The sequence below is a fragment of the Lepidochelys olivacea genome (assembly GCF_965140295.1).
Source record: "Lepidochelys olivacea isolate rLepOli2 genome assembly, chromosome: 28".
Classification (NCBI taxonomy): Eukaryota; Metazoa; Chordata; order Testudines; family Cheloniidae; genus Lepidochelys; species Lepidochelys olivacea.
The window spans coordinates 3,308,830-3,329,756 of record NC_140438.1 but is presented as its reverse complement, the minus strand read 5'-3'; the positions used below and the strand labels follow the sequence as shown (position 1 = coordinate 3,329,756).

Genomic DNA, 20,927 nt, shown 5'->3' with positions numbered 1-20,927 from the left:
CAGTCCCTGTTTCCTTGAGGGCTCTGCCAGCCACGGACCTGGGTCCCCGGTCCAGGTAGCTCTAAAGGGGGGGCTGGGAGCTATGGAACAGCTTCAACCCCCTACAGCAGCAGAAGACCAGGGAACCCCCCCTCTGGCTTCCTGCCTCCGACCTGGCCAGGGGGTGGGGAGAGAAGGAGGTGGGGGGGGGTGGAGCTGCCCCAAGACTGCCCTGCTCTTGCCCTGTAGATTGGGGGGGAGCAACGCCCCCTGTGCCCCCCAACTCTGCCCATGGGCTATCAGCTTCTGCCCTGTGGGGAGTACTGGGGCTCGGGGCTCTGGAATTCAGCCTGCTGTTCCTGGCTTTAGCCCCGTGGGGGGTGCTGAGGATAGGGGCTTCAACACCCCAGCTCCTGGCTTCAGCCCCATGGGAAGTGTTGGGGCTTGGGCTCTGGGTTTTAGCTGCAGGGCCCCACAGCCCCCCTGTTGAGAACTGCTGCTCTAGGAGCATTCCCTGTGTTTTATTGGAAGCCACCAGAATCAAACCACAGCTGCAGCAAGTATTCAGAGCTAGGCCTTGCATAGGAAAGCGGAGTCTGAATGAGTCCTCCCCTGGCATCTTGATGAGCTGTGGAAGAGGAGCTGATCTCACAGTCACCCTGCCTAGGTGCTCAGCATGATGGGACTGCTTGCCCAAATGATCACTTTTGGCTGGTGTTGGATCCCCAGTTTCCCTCTTGTTGGGGCAGGAGTAATAAAGGGTTGTTAACCTTGTTGTGTGAATCGAGGGCAGCAGAACTGTACAGTAATTTCTCCCTCAACGTGGTAGTTACATTCCTGAAACATGCTACGTTAAGCAAAATGATGTTAAGTGAATCCAATTTCCCCAAAAGAGTTAATGTAAATGGGGGGTGGGGGGAGGGTGTTAGGCTCCAGGGACATTTTTTTCGCTTGGTTGGGGTGGTGGAGGGAGGGGGTGGGCTATTTCCCCGATGCCTCACTGCTAAATGATGAACTAGCGCTGGGCTGAGCCCTCGGGGGTGAACACGGCGTTGTTAATGTAGCCCCCCACTCTACAAGGCGGCACCCATGGAGGGAGGAGACGCAGCATGGCAGAGACACACAACAAACCCAACTGTGGCTTGCCTCGGGCACTCTGTGCCGGCAACGTGTGCGTGAGACACACACCGTGTGTGTGACAAAGACACACTCGTGTGTGTGTGTGCATGAGTGACTCCCACTGTGAGAGTGACAAAGACACACTCTGTGTGTACATGAGTGACTCCCACTGTGAGAGTGACAAAGACACACTCTGTGTGTGTACATGAGTGACACCCACTGTGAGAGTGACAAAGACACACTCTGTGTGTACATGAGTGACTCCCACTGTGAGAGTGACAAAGACACACTCTGTGTGTACATGAGTGACTCCCACTGTGAGAGTGACAAAGACACACTCTGTGTGTGTACATGAGTGACACCCACTGTGAGAGTGACAAAGACACACTCTGTGTGTGTGCATGAGTGACACCCACTGTGAGAGTGACAAAGACACACTCTGTGTGTACATGAGAGAGACACCCCCCCCCCCCCGTGGGTGTCAGAGAGAGAGAGACGAGCATTGCCCCTTTAAGACGAGGGCCCCACTCTCAGGACTTGCCCTTTTCAGTAGGTCAGGCAGTTGAGACAGCAGTCGCGCCCGGTACGGGAGTGGGGGAGGGGGACACCCTGACGTCAGCCCCCCCGACAGCGAGCAGGAGGCTCCGGGGAGCAGCAGGGGGCGGCTCCCCGGCCAGCAGCGGCCCAACCACGTGACAGGGGAACGTCGCGCGACCCTCCAGCCGCACGTTCTCTGGCGGCTCGGCGACGTCACAACGGTCCCCGCGAGGCGCCCGCGCCCCCGCCCCCACCCCGGAAGCGGCGCTGCGGCGGCGGCGGCTGAGCGATGGCGGAGGCCGAGCCCGGGGCCGCGCCGCTGCCGCACGGTGAGGGGGGCTGGGCGCGCCGGCCGGCGGGGGGTGTCTCGGCGGCGGCGTCTCGGCTCCCCTGACCCGGGCCCCCGCCCGCTCTCTCGCCTTCCCTTGCAGGCTGCCCCGGCACCAGCAGCGTCCAAGCCGGCAAAACCGCCGCCTGCCAGGGCTGCCCCAACCAGCGGCTGTGCGCCGCCGGCGGCCCCGCCGCCTCGGACCCCGGTGAGCCGCGCGGGGGGTCCGGGGAGCGCGTGGAGCGTGTCTCTGGGGGAGGAGGGGGGTGGGGTGCATGGGGGAGGGGTAGCTATTGGGGGGGGTCTGGGGAGTGCGTGGAGCGTGTCTCTGGGGGAGGAGGGGGGTGGGGTGCATGGGAGAGGGGTAGCTATTGAGGGGTCCGGGGAGCGCATTGAGCGTGTCTCTGGGGGAGGAGGGGGGTGGGGTGCATGGGGGAGGGGTAGCTATTGGGGGGGGTCTGGGGAGTGCGTGGAGCGTGTCTCTGGGGGAGGAGGGGGGTGGGGTGCATGGGAGAGGGGTAGCTATTGAGGGGTCTGGGGAGCGCATTGAGCGTGTCTCTGGGGGAGGAGGGGGGTGGGGTGCATGGGGGAGGGGTAGCTATTGGGGGGTCTGGGGAGCGCATTGAGCGTGTCTCTGGGGGAGGAGGGGGGTGGGGCATATGGGGGAGGGGTAGCTATTGGGGGGTCCGGGGAGCGCGTGGAGCGTGTCTCTGGGGGAGGAGGGGGGTGGGGTGCATGGGGGAGGGTTAGCTATTGAGGGGTCTGGGGAGCGCATTGAGCGTGTCTCTGGGGGAGGAGGGGGGTGGGGCGAATGGGGGAGGGGTAGCTATTGAGGGGTCTGGGGAGCGCATTGAGCGTGTCTCTGGGGGAGGAGGGGGTGGGGTGCATGGGGGAGGGGTAGCTATTGGGGGGGGTCTGGGGAGTGCGTGGAGCGTGTCTCTGGGGGAGGAGGGGGGTGGGGTGCATGGGGGCGGGGTAGCTATTGGGGGGGTCTGGGGAGCGCATTGAGCGTGTCTCTGGTGGAGGAGGGGGGTGGGGCGAATGGGGGAGGGGTAGCTATTGGGGGGTCCGGGGAGCGCGTGGAGCGTGTCTCTTGGGGAGGAGGGGGGTGGGGTGTATGGGGGCGGGGTAGCTATTGGGGGGGTCTGGGGAGCGCGTGGAGCGTGTCTCTGGGGGAGGAGGGGGGTGCGGTGTATGGGGGCGGGGTAGCTATTGGGGGGTCCGGGGAGTGCGTGGAGCGTGTCTCTGGGGGAGGAGGAGGGTGGGGCGAATGGGGGAGGGTTAGCTATTGTGGGGTCTGGGGAGCGCATTGAGCGTGTCTCTGGGGGAGGAGGGGGGTGGGGCATATGGGAGAGGGGTAGCTATTGGGGGGTCTGGGGAGCGCGTGGAGCGTGTCTCTTGGGGGGAGGAGGGGGTGGGGCGAATGGGGGAGGGGTAGCTATTGGGGGGGTCTGGGGAGCGCATTGAGCATATCTCTTGGGGAGGAGGGGGGTGGGGTGCATGGGGAGAGGAGGGAAGGGGTAGCTATTGGGATGTCTGGGGAGCGCGTTGAGCGTGTCTCTTGGGGGAGGGGTAGCTATTGGGGGGGTCTGGGGAGCGCATTGAGCGTGTCTCTTGGGGGAAGAGGGGGGTGGGGTCAATGGGGGAGGGGTAGCTATTGGGGGGGGTCTGGGGAGCGCATGGAGCGTGTCTCTTGGGGGAGGAGGGGGGTGGGGTGAATGGGGAGTGGAGGGGAGGGGTAGCTATTGGTGGTGTCTGGGGAGCGCATTGAGCATGCCCCTTAGGGGAGGGGGAGGGGGTGGGGTGCATGGGGAGGCAACAGCGGGTGGTGAATGGGGAGAAGAATCGAAACAGGCCCGCAGCCCTTTCAGGTGGCGGGGGGCCTAGGCTGAGTCTGAGGGTTCCTGGTGTGCTGTCCCTTATGCTCGTGGCGCAAACTCTTGGGAACGCCTTTGACTTTGCAGCTATAGAAGAAATAAAGGAGAAAATGAAAATTGTGAAGCACAAAATCCTAGTTTTGTCTGGGAAAGGAGGAGTCGGCAAGAGCACTTTCAGCGCCCACTTGGCTCATGGCTTAGCTGAGGACGAGACTAAACAGGTGAGAAACCCCTCTCCTATACGTCTTTGTATGGCTGTACAGAGACTACAGCTTGGGGTAAAAATATAGACAGGAATATCGGATTGAAACTTCATTTTAACACGTCGAAGGTGGTAGGAGAAGAGACTACATCACTTTTTTTTAGAATAATGCTAAAAATTATATACCAGACTTTTGTTACTTATCAGACATCCTAAAACTAGAGTTACAGATGGTTCTTATGGTATTGTACTTGATTTTCATTACTGTTGTCAAAGTCCAGTAGCTTGGTGGTTAGTACATGAATAAAAGAAATGTTCTAGATTTATCTTGCACATACCTGGGCACTGTGGGGAGAAGGTAAACGTAGCTCAGGCATGTGGTTGTCTTAGGGGTTCTGTGAGTAAGAAGGAGGCTTTATTTTGCTCCTATACCTTCCTTCCCACCCCAGAAAAGTGAAAGCTATTAACATGCATCTTTAAAAAAACAAACAAACAAACAAAAACAACCTGACATACACAGGAAAAAACCTTAAAATGTCATTGGTTGTTTCAAGTGCAGTTAAGATCACAGAAATAACTATAAAAATGGCGTGTGCCATTCTTCCCCAGTAGCTTCCATTATCAAATCTGTTAAGAGTCTTGTGCTGACTTGTAAGCTTGACTGCCAACAGACTCAATGTCAAGTTATTGTGGTGTGCAGCTCTTCTTGGCTTCCTACTTCCTCAGTCACCATAAACAATATTTTCTTAAATATGAGCTTACACATTTGTATTGTTCATACATGAGGTAGTCTAGAATGTAGCTAACTCTTCTAATACTGTCTGGATTCTCCAATACCGATAACAGTAAAAAGTTGTCTTTGTCAGTATGCACAAAGAGAGATTTTCTGCAACACATAGAGCAAATAGGTTCAGTAACAACATCTTGAGCATGTGTGCTATGTGCTTAGTACTGATAGAATTTTATTTTTATGAACTTTTTTTTCTAAAATCTCTCTCAATAGGCTTGCAGTTAATGCTATGAAATCCGCTTCTGTTTTTCAGGATAGAACTTTCCTTTAATTAATAGCTTTTAAATCCTTTTCCATCCTTGTAAGTTTCCACATGCAGTATTACTTCATTCAGAAAGACAAATCTTTCACAAAAACTTCATATTGTAATCAACTCTCATTTTCCTTTCCCTTGATGTGGCACAACTGATATCTATATGGAACAGGTTTCTACAGAATATTGTTTGACATATACAATCAGTGTTTCAGGCATGTTAAAGAAATAAAAAAACTAGAAATAAGTTACTTTATTTTCTGACACGTTATACATTAGACAAATCACAATGTGTAATAACTAAGTGAAATATTTTCGTATGCTGCTTGCCTGTTGGCAAGTGAAATCTGTGACTGTGGACAGTTTGGCCTTCGTGCTACTAAATAAGTTAGTTCAGTCTGCACTTTCCCAATGTAAATTAAATTACTTGTCTCTGACGTTGCCTCCGTGCAAGTAAAACTAGGTTTGCTGAGGCCTGACAAGGTGAATCTTCATAAGCAACAGTATAAATTCGGAACATTGGTAATTTTCCCCCTAAGAAAATGCACTAAAAGTTATTAGATCTTCTTTTCAACCATACAATGCAGTTGCTTAAAATTTTATTTGGTTCATATGCTTTCACTATCAGCCATTGATGGTTGCATTCTAATTACATCTGATAGCTGCTTTCAACTACCTGAAAGGGGGTTCCAAAGAGGATGGATCTAGACTGTTCACAGTAGTAGCAGATGACAGAATGAGGAGTAACGGTCTCAAGTTGCAGTGGGGGAGGTTTAGGTTGGATATTAGGAAAAACTTTTTCACTAGGAGGGTGGTGAAACACTGGAATGCGTTACCTAGGGAGGTGGTGGAATCTCCTTCCCTAGAAGTTTTTAAGGTCAGGCTCGACAAAGCCCTGGCTGGGATGATTTAGTTGGGGATCGGTCCTGCTTTGAGCAGAGGGTTGGACTAGATGACCTCCTGAGGTCCCTTCCAACCCTGATATTCTGTGATTCTATGATTGTCAGTTTGAAGGTAGTCTGTGCAGTTTGTAGTATTATCCAATAATTTCTGATACTCAAGATTACATGCGTGGGCAGTGCCATCTAGGTTCTAAATCTTTTTATAAATCCACCACTCTGTTACTGAGACATTAAATACATACACAAATACAGAAACTGTTTCTGTATAATTTATATACCAGTCACTAGAGGGAGCGTGAGTTACGCCCAGGTCCCAGAGCTGTGTTACCATACATAAAGATCAACAGGAATTGTGTGAAGATCATGTTACATTTGTGCCTCTTAAGCGAGAGGGGTTGAGGGTGGGGAGGAGCTGGGGTGGAATTTGTTAGATGTAAATGATTAAAACAGACAAAGACAGGATTTCAGACTTCTGGGAGGATACTACCAATCATTTTGTTATTCAGTACCTCTTTTAAGGTGGCTATATAGCCCTTTTGATTAAGCAATATAGTCTTTGTAGGCAAACTAAGAATAAAATTGAAGGATTAATGCTCAGTCTAGAGAGGGGCTCTTAGTGAAATTCTTGGATGGTGAAAGTTAGATGTAATTGCATATGCAACCTGTTTTGGCTCACTAGCTGGCCAACCTGTTATAGAACATTTGTTCTCAGCTATTCTACAGCTCTACATCCATGTGGGCTATGGAGTTTGTAACTTCCATCACTTGCTTAGAAGGCAGGTGGCATTTGGTGCAAGAACTGAGTGTGCTCAGCAGCTATAAAGCTCTGAGAGCTGTTGGGTACTAGCTCTGTGCCCAAATGCAACTTAGTGTCCCTTTAAAGAATCAAAATACATGTGCTTAGAAGTCTTTCTGGTTGGTTTGTGAGGTTTTTAACTGGATTGCAGGGGGTATGTCTTTTTTGGAGGGAATACTGCAATAGACTAAACGTGAGAATGGCTAGTGTCAGAATGCTTCATTTCCCATTACTAATCTAAGCTAAACACTCTCCAAATTTCAATTCATTTTAGTGTTTGCTTCTAATTTATATCATGTAAACAACCGTGTGCACTTATTTCTAACTTTTTTTTTCTTAGGTTGCTCTGCTGGACATAGATATTTGTGGACCATCAATCCCTAAAATAATGGGTATAGAGGGAGAACAGGTATGATTGTTTTTGTTTTAAAAACAGTAAGAGCAACTTGTCTCAAGTGGCCTAATAGGTTATTTATTGGGCACTCTGCTTGACTTAATTTGCTTTTTTGTATATTTAGGGCTTGTTTAAGAATAACTTCTTGGGGAATTTTTTTCAGAGTAACAGCCGTGTTAGTCTGTATTTGCAAAAAGAAAAGGAGTACTTGTGGCACCTTAGAGACTAACCAATTTATTTGAGCATGAGCTTTCGTGAGCTACAGCTCACTTCATCGGATGCATACCGTGGAAACTGCAGCAGACTTTATATACATACAGAGAATATGAAACAATACCTCCTCCCACCCCACTGTCCTGCTGGTAATAGCTTATCTAAAGTGATCATCAAGTTGGGCCATTTCCAGCACAAATCCAGGTTTTCTCACCCTCCACCCCCGCCCCCCACAAATTCACTCTCCTGCTGGTGATAGCCCATCCAAAGTGACCACTCTCCCTACAATGTGCATGATAATCAAGGTGGGCCATGTCCAGCACAAATCCAGGTTTTCTCACACCCCCATGCTTACATAATAAAAAGCAAGCTGAGCCCCTTCAAATTCAGTACAGTTTGGCTAGCTTGTACAAGTAAGTTGCACGTTTCAAGTAAACAGTTAATGCCAGGATAACACAACATAAAATAAACTTTATTGCTTTTGAAGACTATAATACTGCACAATCATCACTTTGTACAAAATTCTGAACTTTTAGTGATCTGCAGCCTTATTATAGCTCTGCTTTTGAATTTGAGATGTAGAGGCACACACCGTGTGTTGGTACTAATCATGTACACCATTGGTGTTAGCAAGGTTCACCTTTGTTAAAGACTAGCTAACTGGCATAGGAGAAAGATACTTAACATTCTGAACAGGGAATGTACTTTTAAACATTGTTTATAGGTTATGGTAGGTACTGTTTGTATTAGAAGGATATTTGAACCGCCTTTGCCATGTGATTAGCAGCCTCTAAGACATTTATATATGATTAGGCTGACATATTAATAGGAAAGTAATGCCATTGACATAAGGAAGTATTATCTTGTGTTTCTCTGGAGTTGGTTTCCAGTCCCCGTTCTGGTTTTGTACTACGTAGCAAACTTTTAGCAGGTATCCCCGTACTTACAGGCAGTGGCTAGCAGCATCTGACTCTTTCTTTCCTTCAAATATTTCTCAGAGTGGTGTCCTTCAGGGTTAACTTTTCTGCAGCAAGGGAATGAGGGCTATATTGCAAATTGTTAGGCAGCATGTTTGCTGCAACAGCCATTTGATCAACATCAACAGAATTCGTTGTTTGCTGCCTAATTCAGTGACTCTGCCTTTTTGCAGTTTCTTATATGGCCATTTGACTCTTTCAATACAGTTAGCATATTTCTTGGCATCTGGTTTGAAATGTATCATTACAGTGTAGCTTATATTTTACATACATTGTGTATATACTGCATATATGGGTTTTTAAAACATTGCTTTTATCCTCAGGTTCACCAGAGTGGTTCTGGATGGTCTCCGGTGGTAAGTTAGTGAGGTTTTTTTCTTTTCTGTTTTAAAAAAGAAAACCGTTTAGGGGGGCCTATTCCAGAGAGAAACTAGAACTATTTTCTCCCTCCTACCCACTCTTTTTTTTCCATATACAGAAGTCCTGCTTCTTAAAGATGCACTACAGGTTAAACAGCATAGCTTTAAAAAAAATTCCTTCTGTTACTAACATCACAGTGGGTTATTATAATTGAACATTTTAAAACAAAGTAAAGTTTCGCCTTTTCAGCTGTTTCCCTTTGCACTTATTTTGGTTTGGACAATGAAAATAGACTAGTCAGTTTCAGTTATTTTTGGTTCTCCTGCACTTGCACAATACTTCACTTCCAGTTATAACAACACTGCAGATAATTAAATCCCAAGGAATAACAGAGGTGATGTTCTTAACAAAATGCATGGAAATATTTCAGATTTTGTTCAAATTTTTGTACATGCCACCACACAAATATTTTTCTGATGCTGAGAGAGAAAGGGAAGTCATTTTCGCCACATGCCTTCTCAGTAGTGATTCTGTGAAGAGTTATTGCAGTAATTGGCATTATCAGTTTGTAAAAGGCTCTTTAAAATGTGACTATAGTCAGATTACTGACTGTTGTACAGAAATCATGCAGCCTTTGACTGATGGAAGAAAAGTAAGGACACTTCATTTTTTCAAACATCCATTTTCTTTAAACTATGTTTTGATCCATTAAAATCTTTTTAAGAACTGGTAAGGATATTATTTTGGTAAGTAAATTTCTTTCTGGGCTTTTTTAATAGTATGCTTTCTCTTTTCTAGTATGTTGAAGAAAACTTGTGTGTCATGTCTGTGGGGTTCTTGCTCAGTGGTCCTGATGATGCTGTTATCTGGAGAGGACCCAAAAAAAATGGTCTGTATCTCAAGTATTTTCACTGTTGTTGATTATTGCAATTTAGACAGTGCTTCCTTTTTCCATATAAAACTTTGTTGGCAAAGCCGTTATTCTTAACCATCCTAGAGTGAAAGGAAATGCTATCGTATATTGAACTGAGCTCTGTAACATAATCAGAACAACTTAGTTTAGACTGGTTAGATGGAAACTAAGGAGTCTATATTTGATATATTGCATGCATACTACTGATTAACATGTACATTTGATACTTTTTTCACACTTGGGCAGAATTTATATCTATAGTTTATTGCCCTGTGTTAACACGGGTCTGTTGAACTTTCTAAATAGGCATGAATATTGTTCATGTTTTAAAAAAGATTCTTAAATTGATTGCATATCTGAAAGAAACCTCAATATTCAACATCATAATTTCCAAGTTACCTGATGTTCAGGGTTTGTTTTTTTTTGTAAATGAATGTAGGTAGCAAAACTGTCTTATCTGGTTGTTAATTCAACCTTTTAAATGTATACTGTTTGTTTTACTATCCTTTTGTGCATAAAAGAAGACTGGAAGTAGACTATTTGGTTATGGAAATAGACAATAATATTCTTTTGAGCCAGTTTTGCTGATGAATTTATGTAATAAAACGGCTTATTCTTTTTTCAGACCTTAACGTGTGATTTCCATGTTACTGTAGATTTTAAATTACTTAGTTTTAGCCCTTTCGGTCCCTCATCCCATTGCTTTCTGCTTAAATTTTCTGAAATAGAATGTACCTAACTTTTTATTGATAACACTCAATTCTAGTTTGACAGTGCATATGTTAAAATATAGAGAAATTTGAGTAGAATGCTCTGGAAGTAGAACTTAAGGTGCAGATCTTTCTGAAACAGTGATTCTGTACTGATATTGTAAGGATCCAGGATTGTTTATCCAAAACCTTCAATATTTAAAATGATCAGCTGAAAAGACAGGATCTGAGAGTAAAACTGAATTCTTTACTTTATAGCGACAGGTTTCAGAGTAGCAGCCGTGTTAGTCTGTATTCGCAAAAAGAAAAGGAGGACTTGTGGCACCTTAGACTCACAAATTTATTTGAGCATAAGCTTTCGTGAGCTGCAGCTCATGTCATCGGATGCATTCAGTGGAAAATACAGTGGGGAGATTTATATACACAGAGAACATGAAACAATGGGTGTTACCATACACACTGTAATGAGAGTGATCAGGTAAGGTGAGCTATTACCATCAGGAGAGCGGGGGGGAAAAGCTCTCATCACTTTCGTTACATTCTGATCACTCTGGTTACAGTGTGTATGGTAACACCCATTGTTTCATGTTCTCTGTGTATATAAATCTACCCACTGTATTTTCCACTGAATGCATCTGATGAAGTGAGCTGCAGCTCACACAAGCTTATGCTCCAAATAAATTTGTTAGTCTCTAAGGTGCCACAAGTCCTCCTGTTCTTTTTACTTTATAGCATCGCTATCAGTAATGAAACTTCTGACAGCAAAAATTATGGCTTCAATGACCTCTTTTATTGCTTGCCATAGATGGAGTTTTACAGATGTAACTGATTGGAACTTGCTAAATAATTCTGATACATGTGAAGTAATAGAATCCATCTCACTCTTCTGTGTTGGCTCTGCACTGTTCTGTTAACAGGAGTAAAAATATACATTTGCTGAAGTCAGACAGAGAGCAGATATTTTCAGTGAGAAGGTGCCATTTTACATACTCTCCTTGCAAAATAGACCCATGCTTTGAGTGTGGCTGCAGTCATATTTTGGGTAATCTTTTAGCACAGAATAGATTCTCAAAGTGCCTTTCAGACTTTTTGAACAACAGACCAAATTCTGACTCTCTCACTCAAGCTTTTTGCCCCTTTAAGTTTATGCTGGAGATTGAGGAAACTGCACACTTGCTATTTTCTAGCTTGTATGTTTCTAAATTTCAAATTTGTTGTTCATCTTGCATCTGTTTTTAGGAATGATCAAACAATTCCTTCGTGATGTGGATTGGGGTGAAATTGACTACCTTATTGTGGATACACCTCCAGGTACTTCAGATGAACATTTATCTATTGTGCAGTATCTAAGTTCCTCACACATAGATGGAGCAGTTATAATCACTACTCCTCAGGTAAGAGAAGTTCTGCTACAAATGTTAAATCAAATCTTTGCTTTGGAACACTTATTAACTTTACAGAAATGACCTCGTCAATCAACTATAGCATGTAGGCACAAGGGAATGTCTCTCCATGGAAGGAGATGATTTAAGTCTGCCAATTGGCTTCAGAATCTTCTTCCTGCCATTTGTGACCCATGCCCAGCATGATCCATTCATCACAACCAAATTATTGGATGCTGATCCGTAGAGATCAGATAATTTTCTCATTCAAATGACACTATGTGGAACTTGTTTACAGCTCTATGGCATGTTGGAGACTTCCTGAAGGCAAAGGACTGTGAACTTGCAATACTGTAGACTTACAGATGGTGCTAGGAGGGAAGTAAGGAATGATGATAATAGACAGCAAGAAGATACTAGTGATGTTGGGGTGGGGGGAATCATGGTGAGCTTTTATTGATTGATTGATTTATGGACAGTAGAACCTCTGGGTTAGTATACTTTTCCTTCTTAGGATATGTATAGTGGGGGGGGGGGTTGGGGCGGGAGAGGGCTTTTTGTTTCAAGTCAGGTACCAGTGCTGAGATTAGTGGCAGAAGTCTAGCTAAATCAGAGGTACGTTCTCAGTGGGCAGTTTGAAGGAGGGGGAGAAGAGGCCAATTATGCAGGAAGAGGCACAGTTTTCCAGGAGTAGGATCAACAAGAAAATGTCCAAAGGCACAAGTGGCAGGAAACAAGTGGAACATTAAGTAGGGAGTAGTGAGCAGAATGCAAGGGACGTGTAGGAGGAAGTGGAAGGAAATGAGGTCAAACATGGTTTTAGTAAAGGGAAATCATGCCTCACCAATCTACTATAATTCTTTGAGGGGGTTAACAAGCATCCAAGGGGATCCAGTGGATATAGTGTTCTTAGATTTTCAGAAAACCCTTGACAGGTCCCTCACCAAAGGCTCTTATGCAAAGTAAGCAGCCACGGGATAAGAGAGAAGGTGCTTTCATGGATTGGTAACTGGTTAAAAGGTAGGAAACAAAGGGCAGTATAAATGGTCAATTTTCAGAATGGAGAGAGGTAAATAGTGGTGTCCCCCAAGGGTCTGTACTGGGACCAGTCCTATTCAACATGTTCATAAATGATCTGGAAAAAGGGGTAAACAGTGAGGTGGCAAAATTTGCAGATGATACAAAATTACTCAAGGTAGTTAAGACCCAGGCAGACTGTGAAGAGCTATAAAGGGATCTCTCAAAACTGGGTGACTGGGCAGCAAAATGGCAGATGAAATTGAATGTTGATAAATGCAAAGTAATGCACATAAGGAAGCATAATCTCAACTATACATCAAAAATGATGAGATCTGAATGAGCTGTTACCACTCAAGAAAGAGATCTTGGGGTCATTGTGGATCGTTCTCTGAAAACATCCACTCAATGTGCAGCAGCTGTCAAAAAGGCAAACTGAATGCTGGGAATAATTAAGAAGGGGATAGAAAATAGGACAGAAAATATCATGTTGCCTCTATATAAATCCATGGGACGCCCACATCTTGAATACTGTGTGCAGATGTGGTCGCCCCATCTCAAAAACGATATATGGGAATTGGAAAAGGTTCAGAAAAGGGCATCAAAAATGATTAGGGGAATGGAACAGCTTCCGTATGAGGAGAGATTAATAAGACTGGGACTTTTCAGCTTGGAAAAGAGACGGCTAAGGGGAGATGATAGAGCTCTGTAAAATCATGACTGGTGTGGAGAAAGTAGATAAGGAAGTGTTGTTTACTACTACTCATAACACAAGAACTAGGGGTCACCAAATGAAATTAATAGGCAGCAGGTTTAAAACAAATAAAAGGAAGTATTCTTTCACACAACACACAGTCAACCTGTGGAACTCCTTGCCAGAGGATGTTAAGGTGAAGACCATAACAGGGTTCAAAAAAGAACTAGATAAATTCATGGAGGCTAGGTCTATCAATGGATATTAGCCAGGATGGGCAGGGGTGGTGTCCCTAGCCTGTTTGCCAGAAGCTGGGAATGAGTGACAGGGGATGGATCTCTGTTCTGTTGATACCCTCTGGGGCACCTGGCACTGGCCACTGTTAGAAGACAGGATACTGGACTAGATGGACCTTTGGTCTGATCCAGTAGGGCCATTCCTATGTTATGTAGGCATGTTTATGAGAAGGGTGAGGGTTAGGGAGTGGTGTTAGAATTGATCTTGGAAAGAGTGAGTAAACCCGTTCCTGCACATCTTCCTCAACACCTTCACCAGATTAGTTTTTTGATGTCTTTCTGTAAACTAACAGTAGATGCAAAAGTAATATTCGCATAATCCGTTCTATTTAAAGAATACTTTTCACTGAAGATATGACATTAATGCAGGCGATATGCATAAAGATGGTTGAACCCATGCCAGAATTGTTGGACAGATTTAAAGGTGTTGGAAGCTAAATTGGTTGAATAAAGATCTAAATAGCTTGATCATCTTTGGTCAGTCTCAAGACAGAAGATACCTTAATTGAGTAAACCAGATAATAGGTTATTTGTTTAATCTGCTGGTGGAAAACATGCTCAGAATGTGAAGAGAAGTCAGCAAGATTGTAACAGTTGCTTGAAAGATTTCTGTGCTAGGTAAGTTTGCTTTGTAGGAAAAACCCATAGATCGAAAAAGTCCAGTGTATGTGGACTGACAAAATAACACTTGCTTTTGATAGGAAATATCACTTCAGGATGTTCGAAAGGAGATCAACTTTTGTCATAAGGTGAAACTGCCAATCATAGGTGTTGTTGAAAATATGAGTGGCTTTGTATGCCCAAAATGTAAGGTAAGACTATCTAAAACTTATTGCTAATATTTTCACTCGTCTTAATATACGCAGTCCAAATGTATGTATGTTTTGTGGTGACCATGAGGGAAGGGAAAGGATTTACTTATCATGGCACAAACTTGCTTGATCTCCTGAATTAAAAAAAAAATAATCCTGTTTCTGTTGGTGGAAACAGTATCAAGCTCTTTTATACAGGAACCGTCGTCCTTAAATAGTTACGAAAGGTGCATTCCTGAGGCCAAGGATTAGTTTTGTAGGTTCTTTTAGGAGCCAGAACATTGGATAACAATGGAGGCTTCAGCTACACAGCAGGATGCTACGTTGTTAGACATCTATATTTGAATAATAGACCTACTTTAAGACCTGTAAAAAGAGGAGGAGTACTTGTGGCAGTGTTTAACAACTCTGTCTTAAATGCTCCTATTAAGAGGAGCCACTGGCTGGCATCGCTGAATCGCTGATGTGGGATGTTGCAGCTCCTGTGAGGTAGGAAACTTCTGAAGTGCTGTGTGTTCAAGCACTACGGCAGCCTGCCTTCTTGTTTAGTTTGTATGCAAACATTGAGGTGTTTCTAACAGTTTACTAACAGTTTCCTTTAGATGCTGAACTCCTGACCCCCCTGTTACATAAGTGAGCTACACATGTTGCTTTTGCTTCAGAACTTTCCTGGCATTTTCAACACGTGAAAGTACAAACTGGGAGCATTATGGAATGGGGGGTTGCTACACTGTGTACCGTAATCATTTTCTAGAAACAGTCCCATGCTGGATTGTATGTGCCAGTCATGATAAACGTGGAGTCTGAGGATTGGGCTAGGACGGGAACAAGATGACAAATTACATGTTACTAACTCAGAGAGAGAACTAAAGGATGGTAACGACCATCCAAACATGCAGACTAATGCACAATCAGCTTGTCTTAGGAATGTGGGTCCATGGGTTTCAGGTGAGTTCCTTGGCATCAACCTGTTACCCATTTGAACACATCCTCAAAGCAGTATGAGTTCTTGGAAAAGTCAGACATAATTGTCAGTCTCTGCTTACGAGTCCGAGGTCTTGGAAAGAATTAGGTTTCCGCAGGTCAGCATTAAAGAATATTGACAGCTTTTGTCTGGCCACACTGTCTGCTTTCAAATCCCTCGCTCTTGTAAATTTAAATTCTAACCCACAGTTTTAAAATTAGGATTGTGTATATACCACAATAAATGTCTTGGAGGAATAGTAACGTACACTAGAAGAATAGAGGACAAATGTATTAGAAATGGTACTTGTGATTTATATTTGCCCCTACAATGCTCTTAATGGGCAGAAATGATTTGTGTGAAAGCTTAGGTCAAATGTTTTAATGGTGTAGAACTCCAACATGCAGCGATAGTATGCCAGGAAACTACCATACATAGCCATCAGAAGCCCACAATGTGGGGCTGTTTTAACTGGGATTTCAGTTAGTGATGTTTTGAAAATACCGCTAAAAAAAACTGAAGAACTGTAGTTCTCAAAATGATCTTTTGTGGAGATGTCTTGTAATACTAGTTCTTTTTTTTTTAACATTACAGATTGAATCTCAAATCTTTCCTCCAACAACTGGAGGAGCAGAGAAGATGTGCCAAAATTTAAATATTTCTCTCCTGGGGAAAGTGCCTCTAGAGCCTCAAATAGGTAAGCTTGGCAAATTACATAATAATAAACAGCAACACTGTGCTTGCCATTACTTCAGGGTCATTTTTGGCGTATCAACTAAGGTTTAGATTTATTCACTGCGATAAACAGTGTCCAATAGTTGACTTTTTTAGAATGAAAATTCCTGTAAATACAGTTTGTGGAACGGTGATAATATGGTTTGGTCTGAAATGAGTAAAATGATGAGAGAACTTCCTGCTTAGGTTTAAATAGTAATCATGTCAGCTGTTCACCTTTAGTAACATGATTCATCTTGTGTGTGCCATTTTTTTGAAAAACTGCTCACTTACAGTTGCATACTGGATGTAACCATACCACAAGGAAGAATAAAATCTTGTAACATCAAGTTTTGATACAGTTAGAGTTTCTATAACAACTGAAAAAATGCTAGTTGTATGAATTTAGTTAGGTTTTTTCCAGTGGATAATTACATATACTAAAAGAAAAGAGCTAGTATGTAAAATACCACGTTACGAGTAGATCATGTACACCAATCTACACAGTATTGGGTGTAAAGCAAGGCCATCTTGGTGCTAATTTTCCATGGAATTAAGGAATAGCATCCCGTGTAGACGGAAGGATGGTATAGACAGGACGTGTACAGAGACGTCTAAATCTAGGAAAGCCGAGGACCTCAGTCTGAAAAATGACATTGTTCTTCTACTTAGTTCTAATAGCTGTCTATAAGACAATAGCTACCATGCTTCATTCATGTGTTACCAACACAGGAAGAACATAAGCCCTTGCTTGGTTCACTGGACTGGTACAGCAATTTTGGGGAGGTAATTTTCAGGCAGGTTTTTTTTGTTTTGTTTTTCTGCATCACAAGGTTTTTAGCTTATTTTTTTTTTCTTTTTTAGGGAAAAGTTGTGATGAAGGCCAATCTTTTTTCTCTGAAATACCTGAGTCCCCAGCTACTTCATCTTACAGGAATATCATCCAAAGTAAGTATGTCATGTTAAAAGGCTGATATGTGAATTACTTGTCTGAACAATTAGTTTCTTAAACATGTTATGAAGGTGTAATTTTGGCAGAATGTACAGTATAAGAATCATGAAATCGCACCATTTGTTATCTCTTTACTTGTCTCAAGAATGACTTCATTTTATATATATATTATATTTTAAACAATTAAATTCTGTTAAAAGGATAGCTATTTAACTCCAGGTAACTAAAATAAGTGTGTCTTCTATGGCTTCTTTGACCTTCATTGAGTTCCAGCAAATACATCATGTACTCTTACTAAGAAAATAAAATAGTTCTGCTAATTTTCTACGAGCAAGCATTTCTTAAATGGAATTTGGCAGCTTACCAGTGAGTGAAGTTTTGAATATGTCACTCTGACACTTCTGGAAGAGCAAATGTACAAAATGCAGAAAGTATTCAAATAGCAGAAGAAAAATGGGTCTAAAATTCTTTAAACCATTTCAAATATAAGTGAGGGTAATATGATAGACAAAATTTTGTGACTTATGCCCACAGCAGGCAATAGATCCATGCAGTGATTGACCATACATAAAATAAATTCACTACTACCTTGTTTTTTGCTTCTTTGCAGGGATTCAAGAATATTGTGGCCTACAACACTCACAAGAAAAATTATCTATCCAAGGAATGGAATAAATGTGCAGTTAACTATAGGAAAGCAACGATTGTGTCATGAATTGATAGGCAGAATGTAAAGACTTGTACTTCTTTTCTGTATTGCAAATAAATAATTTTTAAGTTAATGTCCTTGCTTTAATTTCCTGTTCTTGTTGTGTGCGATCACCATAATATTTGAACACCAGCTAGTCCACCTGATGTCTCAAAGCTTTATTATAAGTTTATAGAAATAAGTCACTTAGTGCCTCACAGGTGAAATCTAAATGCAGTATTTTGTGATACCTGAAATCTTGTATTTGTCGTTAGTGAAATTAATCTCCAAAGATGGTCACATAGACTTTATTCAGAAACTCTTGTACATTAAATACATATTTTCACTGGAACATTTACCTGAGTCTCATTTTAAAATATTAGTACTTTCAAGCCTCCTTCATTTGGGGATTAATTGTAGTGTGCATTTCCATGCTGTGTTTCATTGGATAAAATCACCTGGGCATCTTTTTCTTTGATTAGTAGAGTTCCATATTTAGAGTACACTCAAATTTAGGATTGTCTCTTATTTTTCTTTTCCCAGACACTGATCACAAAAGAAGTGTCAGCCTAGTGGGAACAAATTACTAACCAATTTTTTTACTTAGACAAGTTAACGTTAATTTCCTTGTTTGTAATACAAGAAATTAGAGGGCAAGTGTCAAGAGAAAATTAACCGCATTTGCTTTCAAATTAAAATCAATATAAACTTGACTGTGTGGCTGCAGAACAGAATGAGTTGACTTGAGGGAGCTTGCTGCCTACTTGATTTATAGCAAGGAACTAAGTCAGTGTTCAGGCTTAATTTATTTGTAGGAGTTTAATTCACTAAGTAATAAAGTGTTGTGTTGCCAGAAATCCCTCTCAAATGAGCCTTTCCTCTTCTCTGCTCCACCCAATCTCTGATTCCAGACCCCCCTCCTTCATGCCAGAAATTATCCAGAGGGAGCAAAGAAAAAGGGGATGGGTAACTACTCTACTCTGCACTCACTCAAGAAGGATATTCTCATCCTGAGTGTTAACAAGGCTTCTCACTTGTCCAGTGGTTAAACATCCCAAACTCTGAGAAATGAGGAGCACATTCTGTAGGAGAACTGCAGTTGCCTTTTATATTACACTTCTGAAATTATGTTTCCTGATCTATATAGTATGAATATCCACAGAACTGAGTATTAGAAACACCCAGTGATCAGGAATCCTCCAAAGGTCTTTATCTTAATGACTAAAATGGCTCTAATCATTAACAAACAAACACTCTGTATTGTGACAGGGTTGGGCCAGATGGCTACAGGAGAGTGATCCTATTGGGATCCAGTTTCCACCCACCCACTGCTAAAGGACCCCCACCCCAGCCTAAGGGGAGGATCCATGTGATAGAAGGCAGATATATTAGCCCCAGATTAAGCAGGTACCTTTTTCCTGGATAAGATAATGGGGGCGGTTCCAGAACAATCAGGAACTTGCTGGAACCAATTAAGACAGGCAGGCTAATCAGGGCACCTGGTTTAAAAAGCACCTCACTTCTGTCAGTGAGGGGTGCACAAGGACTGGGAAGTGAGAGGGTGTGCTGCTGGAGGGCTGAGGAGTACAAACTCTATCTGGCATCAGGAGGAAGGTCCTGTGGTGAGGATAAAGAAGGTGTTGGGAGGAGGCCATGGGGAAGTAACCCAGGGAGTTGTAGCTGTCACACAGGTGTTACAAGAGACACTGTAGACAGCTGTGATCCACAGGGCCCTGGGCTGGAACCTGGAGTAGAGGGCGGGCCTGGGTTCCCCCCATTCCCCCTCCCCTCCTCCCATATTGGGTACAAGAGGAGTTGACCTAGAATGTGAGGTCCTTGGCCTGTCCCCTGACCCACTAGGTGGGTCAGCAGAGACTGTGGGCATTGTTCTCCTCCCTTTTCCCCATGCTGGCCAGCAATGAGGTTAGCTGAGTGAATGGCAGGTTTGAGCCACTAGCAAAAGTGGCCAAACTGAGGGCTGCTGTGAATCTCTGAGGCGAGCAAATCTGCCAATAAGTGCAGGACCCACCCAGGCAGAAGAGGAACTTTGTCACAGTATTAACTTCTCAAACAGAAGCAAGAAATGATTTGCATAGTAGGATATAAAGCTAGCCTTTGGCCTGTTTTAAGTAAGAATTGAAATTTTCCTTCCTGCACATGCTGCCTTTTTATCTTAAGGTGTTAGCTTATAACTGCAAGGAACTCGTCGCTAAAAATCTGAGTTTGACATGTTTTGACCAAGCAATTCTTTACTCTTTCAGACAGGGCTGATGCTCTAGAATAGTGTTACTTAATAAATGTTGTCTTATTGTTTATCCATTTTTCCAATATCAGTCCTCAACTTACACAGTCACCTAGTGGTTATGTATTTCCATATCCTTCAGGACATCCATACCCTGAATTTCTTCTTCTCTTTCCTGTAGAATGAACACATGAAATCCAGAGACGACGTTCTACCCCGTTGCTCCAGCATTAGTATCTAGAACATCATCTGCAATCATTTCTCCATCATTTTTGCTGCTGCCGCTAATGTACTTTACAAAATCTTAACTATTCCAAGGAGATAATACAAGAGCACAGAATGGGTCTATTATAAAATACAGTGTCTAATTCTTTTATACCTCAGGCATACAAACAAGACACTTCAGAAAAGTTACATGGTCATTTTTTCCACGGTGCATGGGAAAAAATGGTGCTTATTTTCTTAAGCGACTCAAGTTGGCATCTTTTGGGAAAGCAGAAACTGATTTGCTGGTCTTTGCCATCCACGTCCATAAAAGAAAAGAGGGTAGTAGCAGGAGCAGGATATTTTCTTGTACCATACCCCAAACCACGAACAGAACGCTAACAAACACCAGAACAATTGTATAGACCCTTTTTACAGGCTACTTTTCAAGGAAATCCACCTTCATTGATTGCAAAGCAGTCCTTCTCTATGGGTCCTTTCGGCTTCTCTGCTGCCGTCACACTTACTCTTTTACAGTGCAGCAGTTAGTCTGTACAATTCCCAAACTGGGTTTTCAGATTAAACATTAATTTTGCATTTCCAAAAGATGGA

At 43.4% G+C, this 20,927-nt stretch overlaps 1 protein-coding gene across 1 annotated transcript; it reads left to right on the top strand.

The window, feature by feature from the left end:
• Positions 1–1,730: 1,730 nt before the first annotated feature.
• Positions 1,731–17,963, top strand: NUBP1 (NUBP iron-sulfur cluster assembly factor 1, cytosolic). The gene is made up of 11 exons (XM_084616356.1): positions 1,731–1,964; positions 2,067–2,171; positions 3,928–4,061; positions 7,124–7,192; positions 8,691–8,723; positions 9,526–9,616; positions 11,590–11,744; positions 14,441–14,551; positions 16,110–16,212; positions 17,094–17,177; positions 17,792–17,963. Exons 1-11 carry the CDS (start codon positions 1,925–1,927, stop codon positions 17,854–17,856), a joined length of 990 nt encoding a protein of 329 aa, XP_084472482.1. The 5' UTR covers positions 1,731–1,924; the 3' UTR covers positions 17,857–17,963.
• The last annotated feature ends 2,964 nt before the right edge of the window (positions 17,964–20,927 follow it).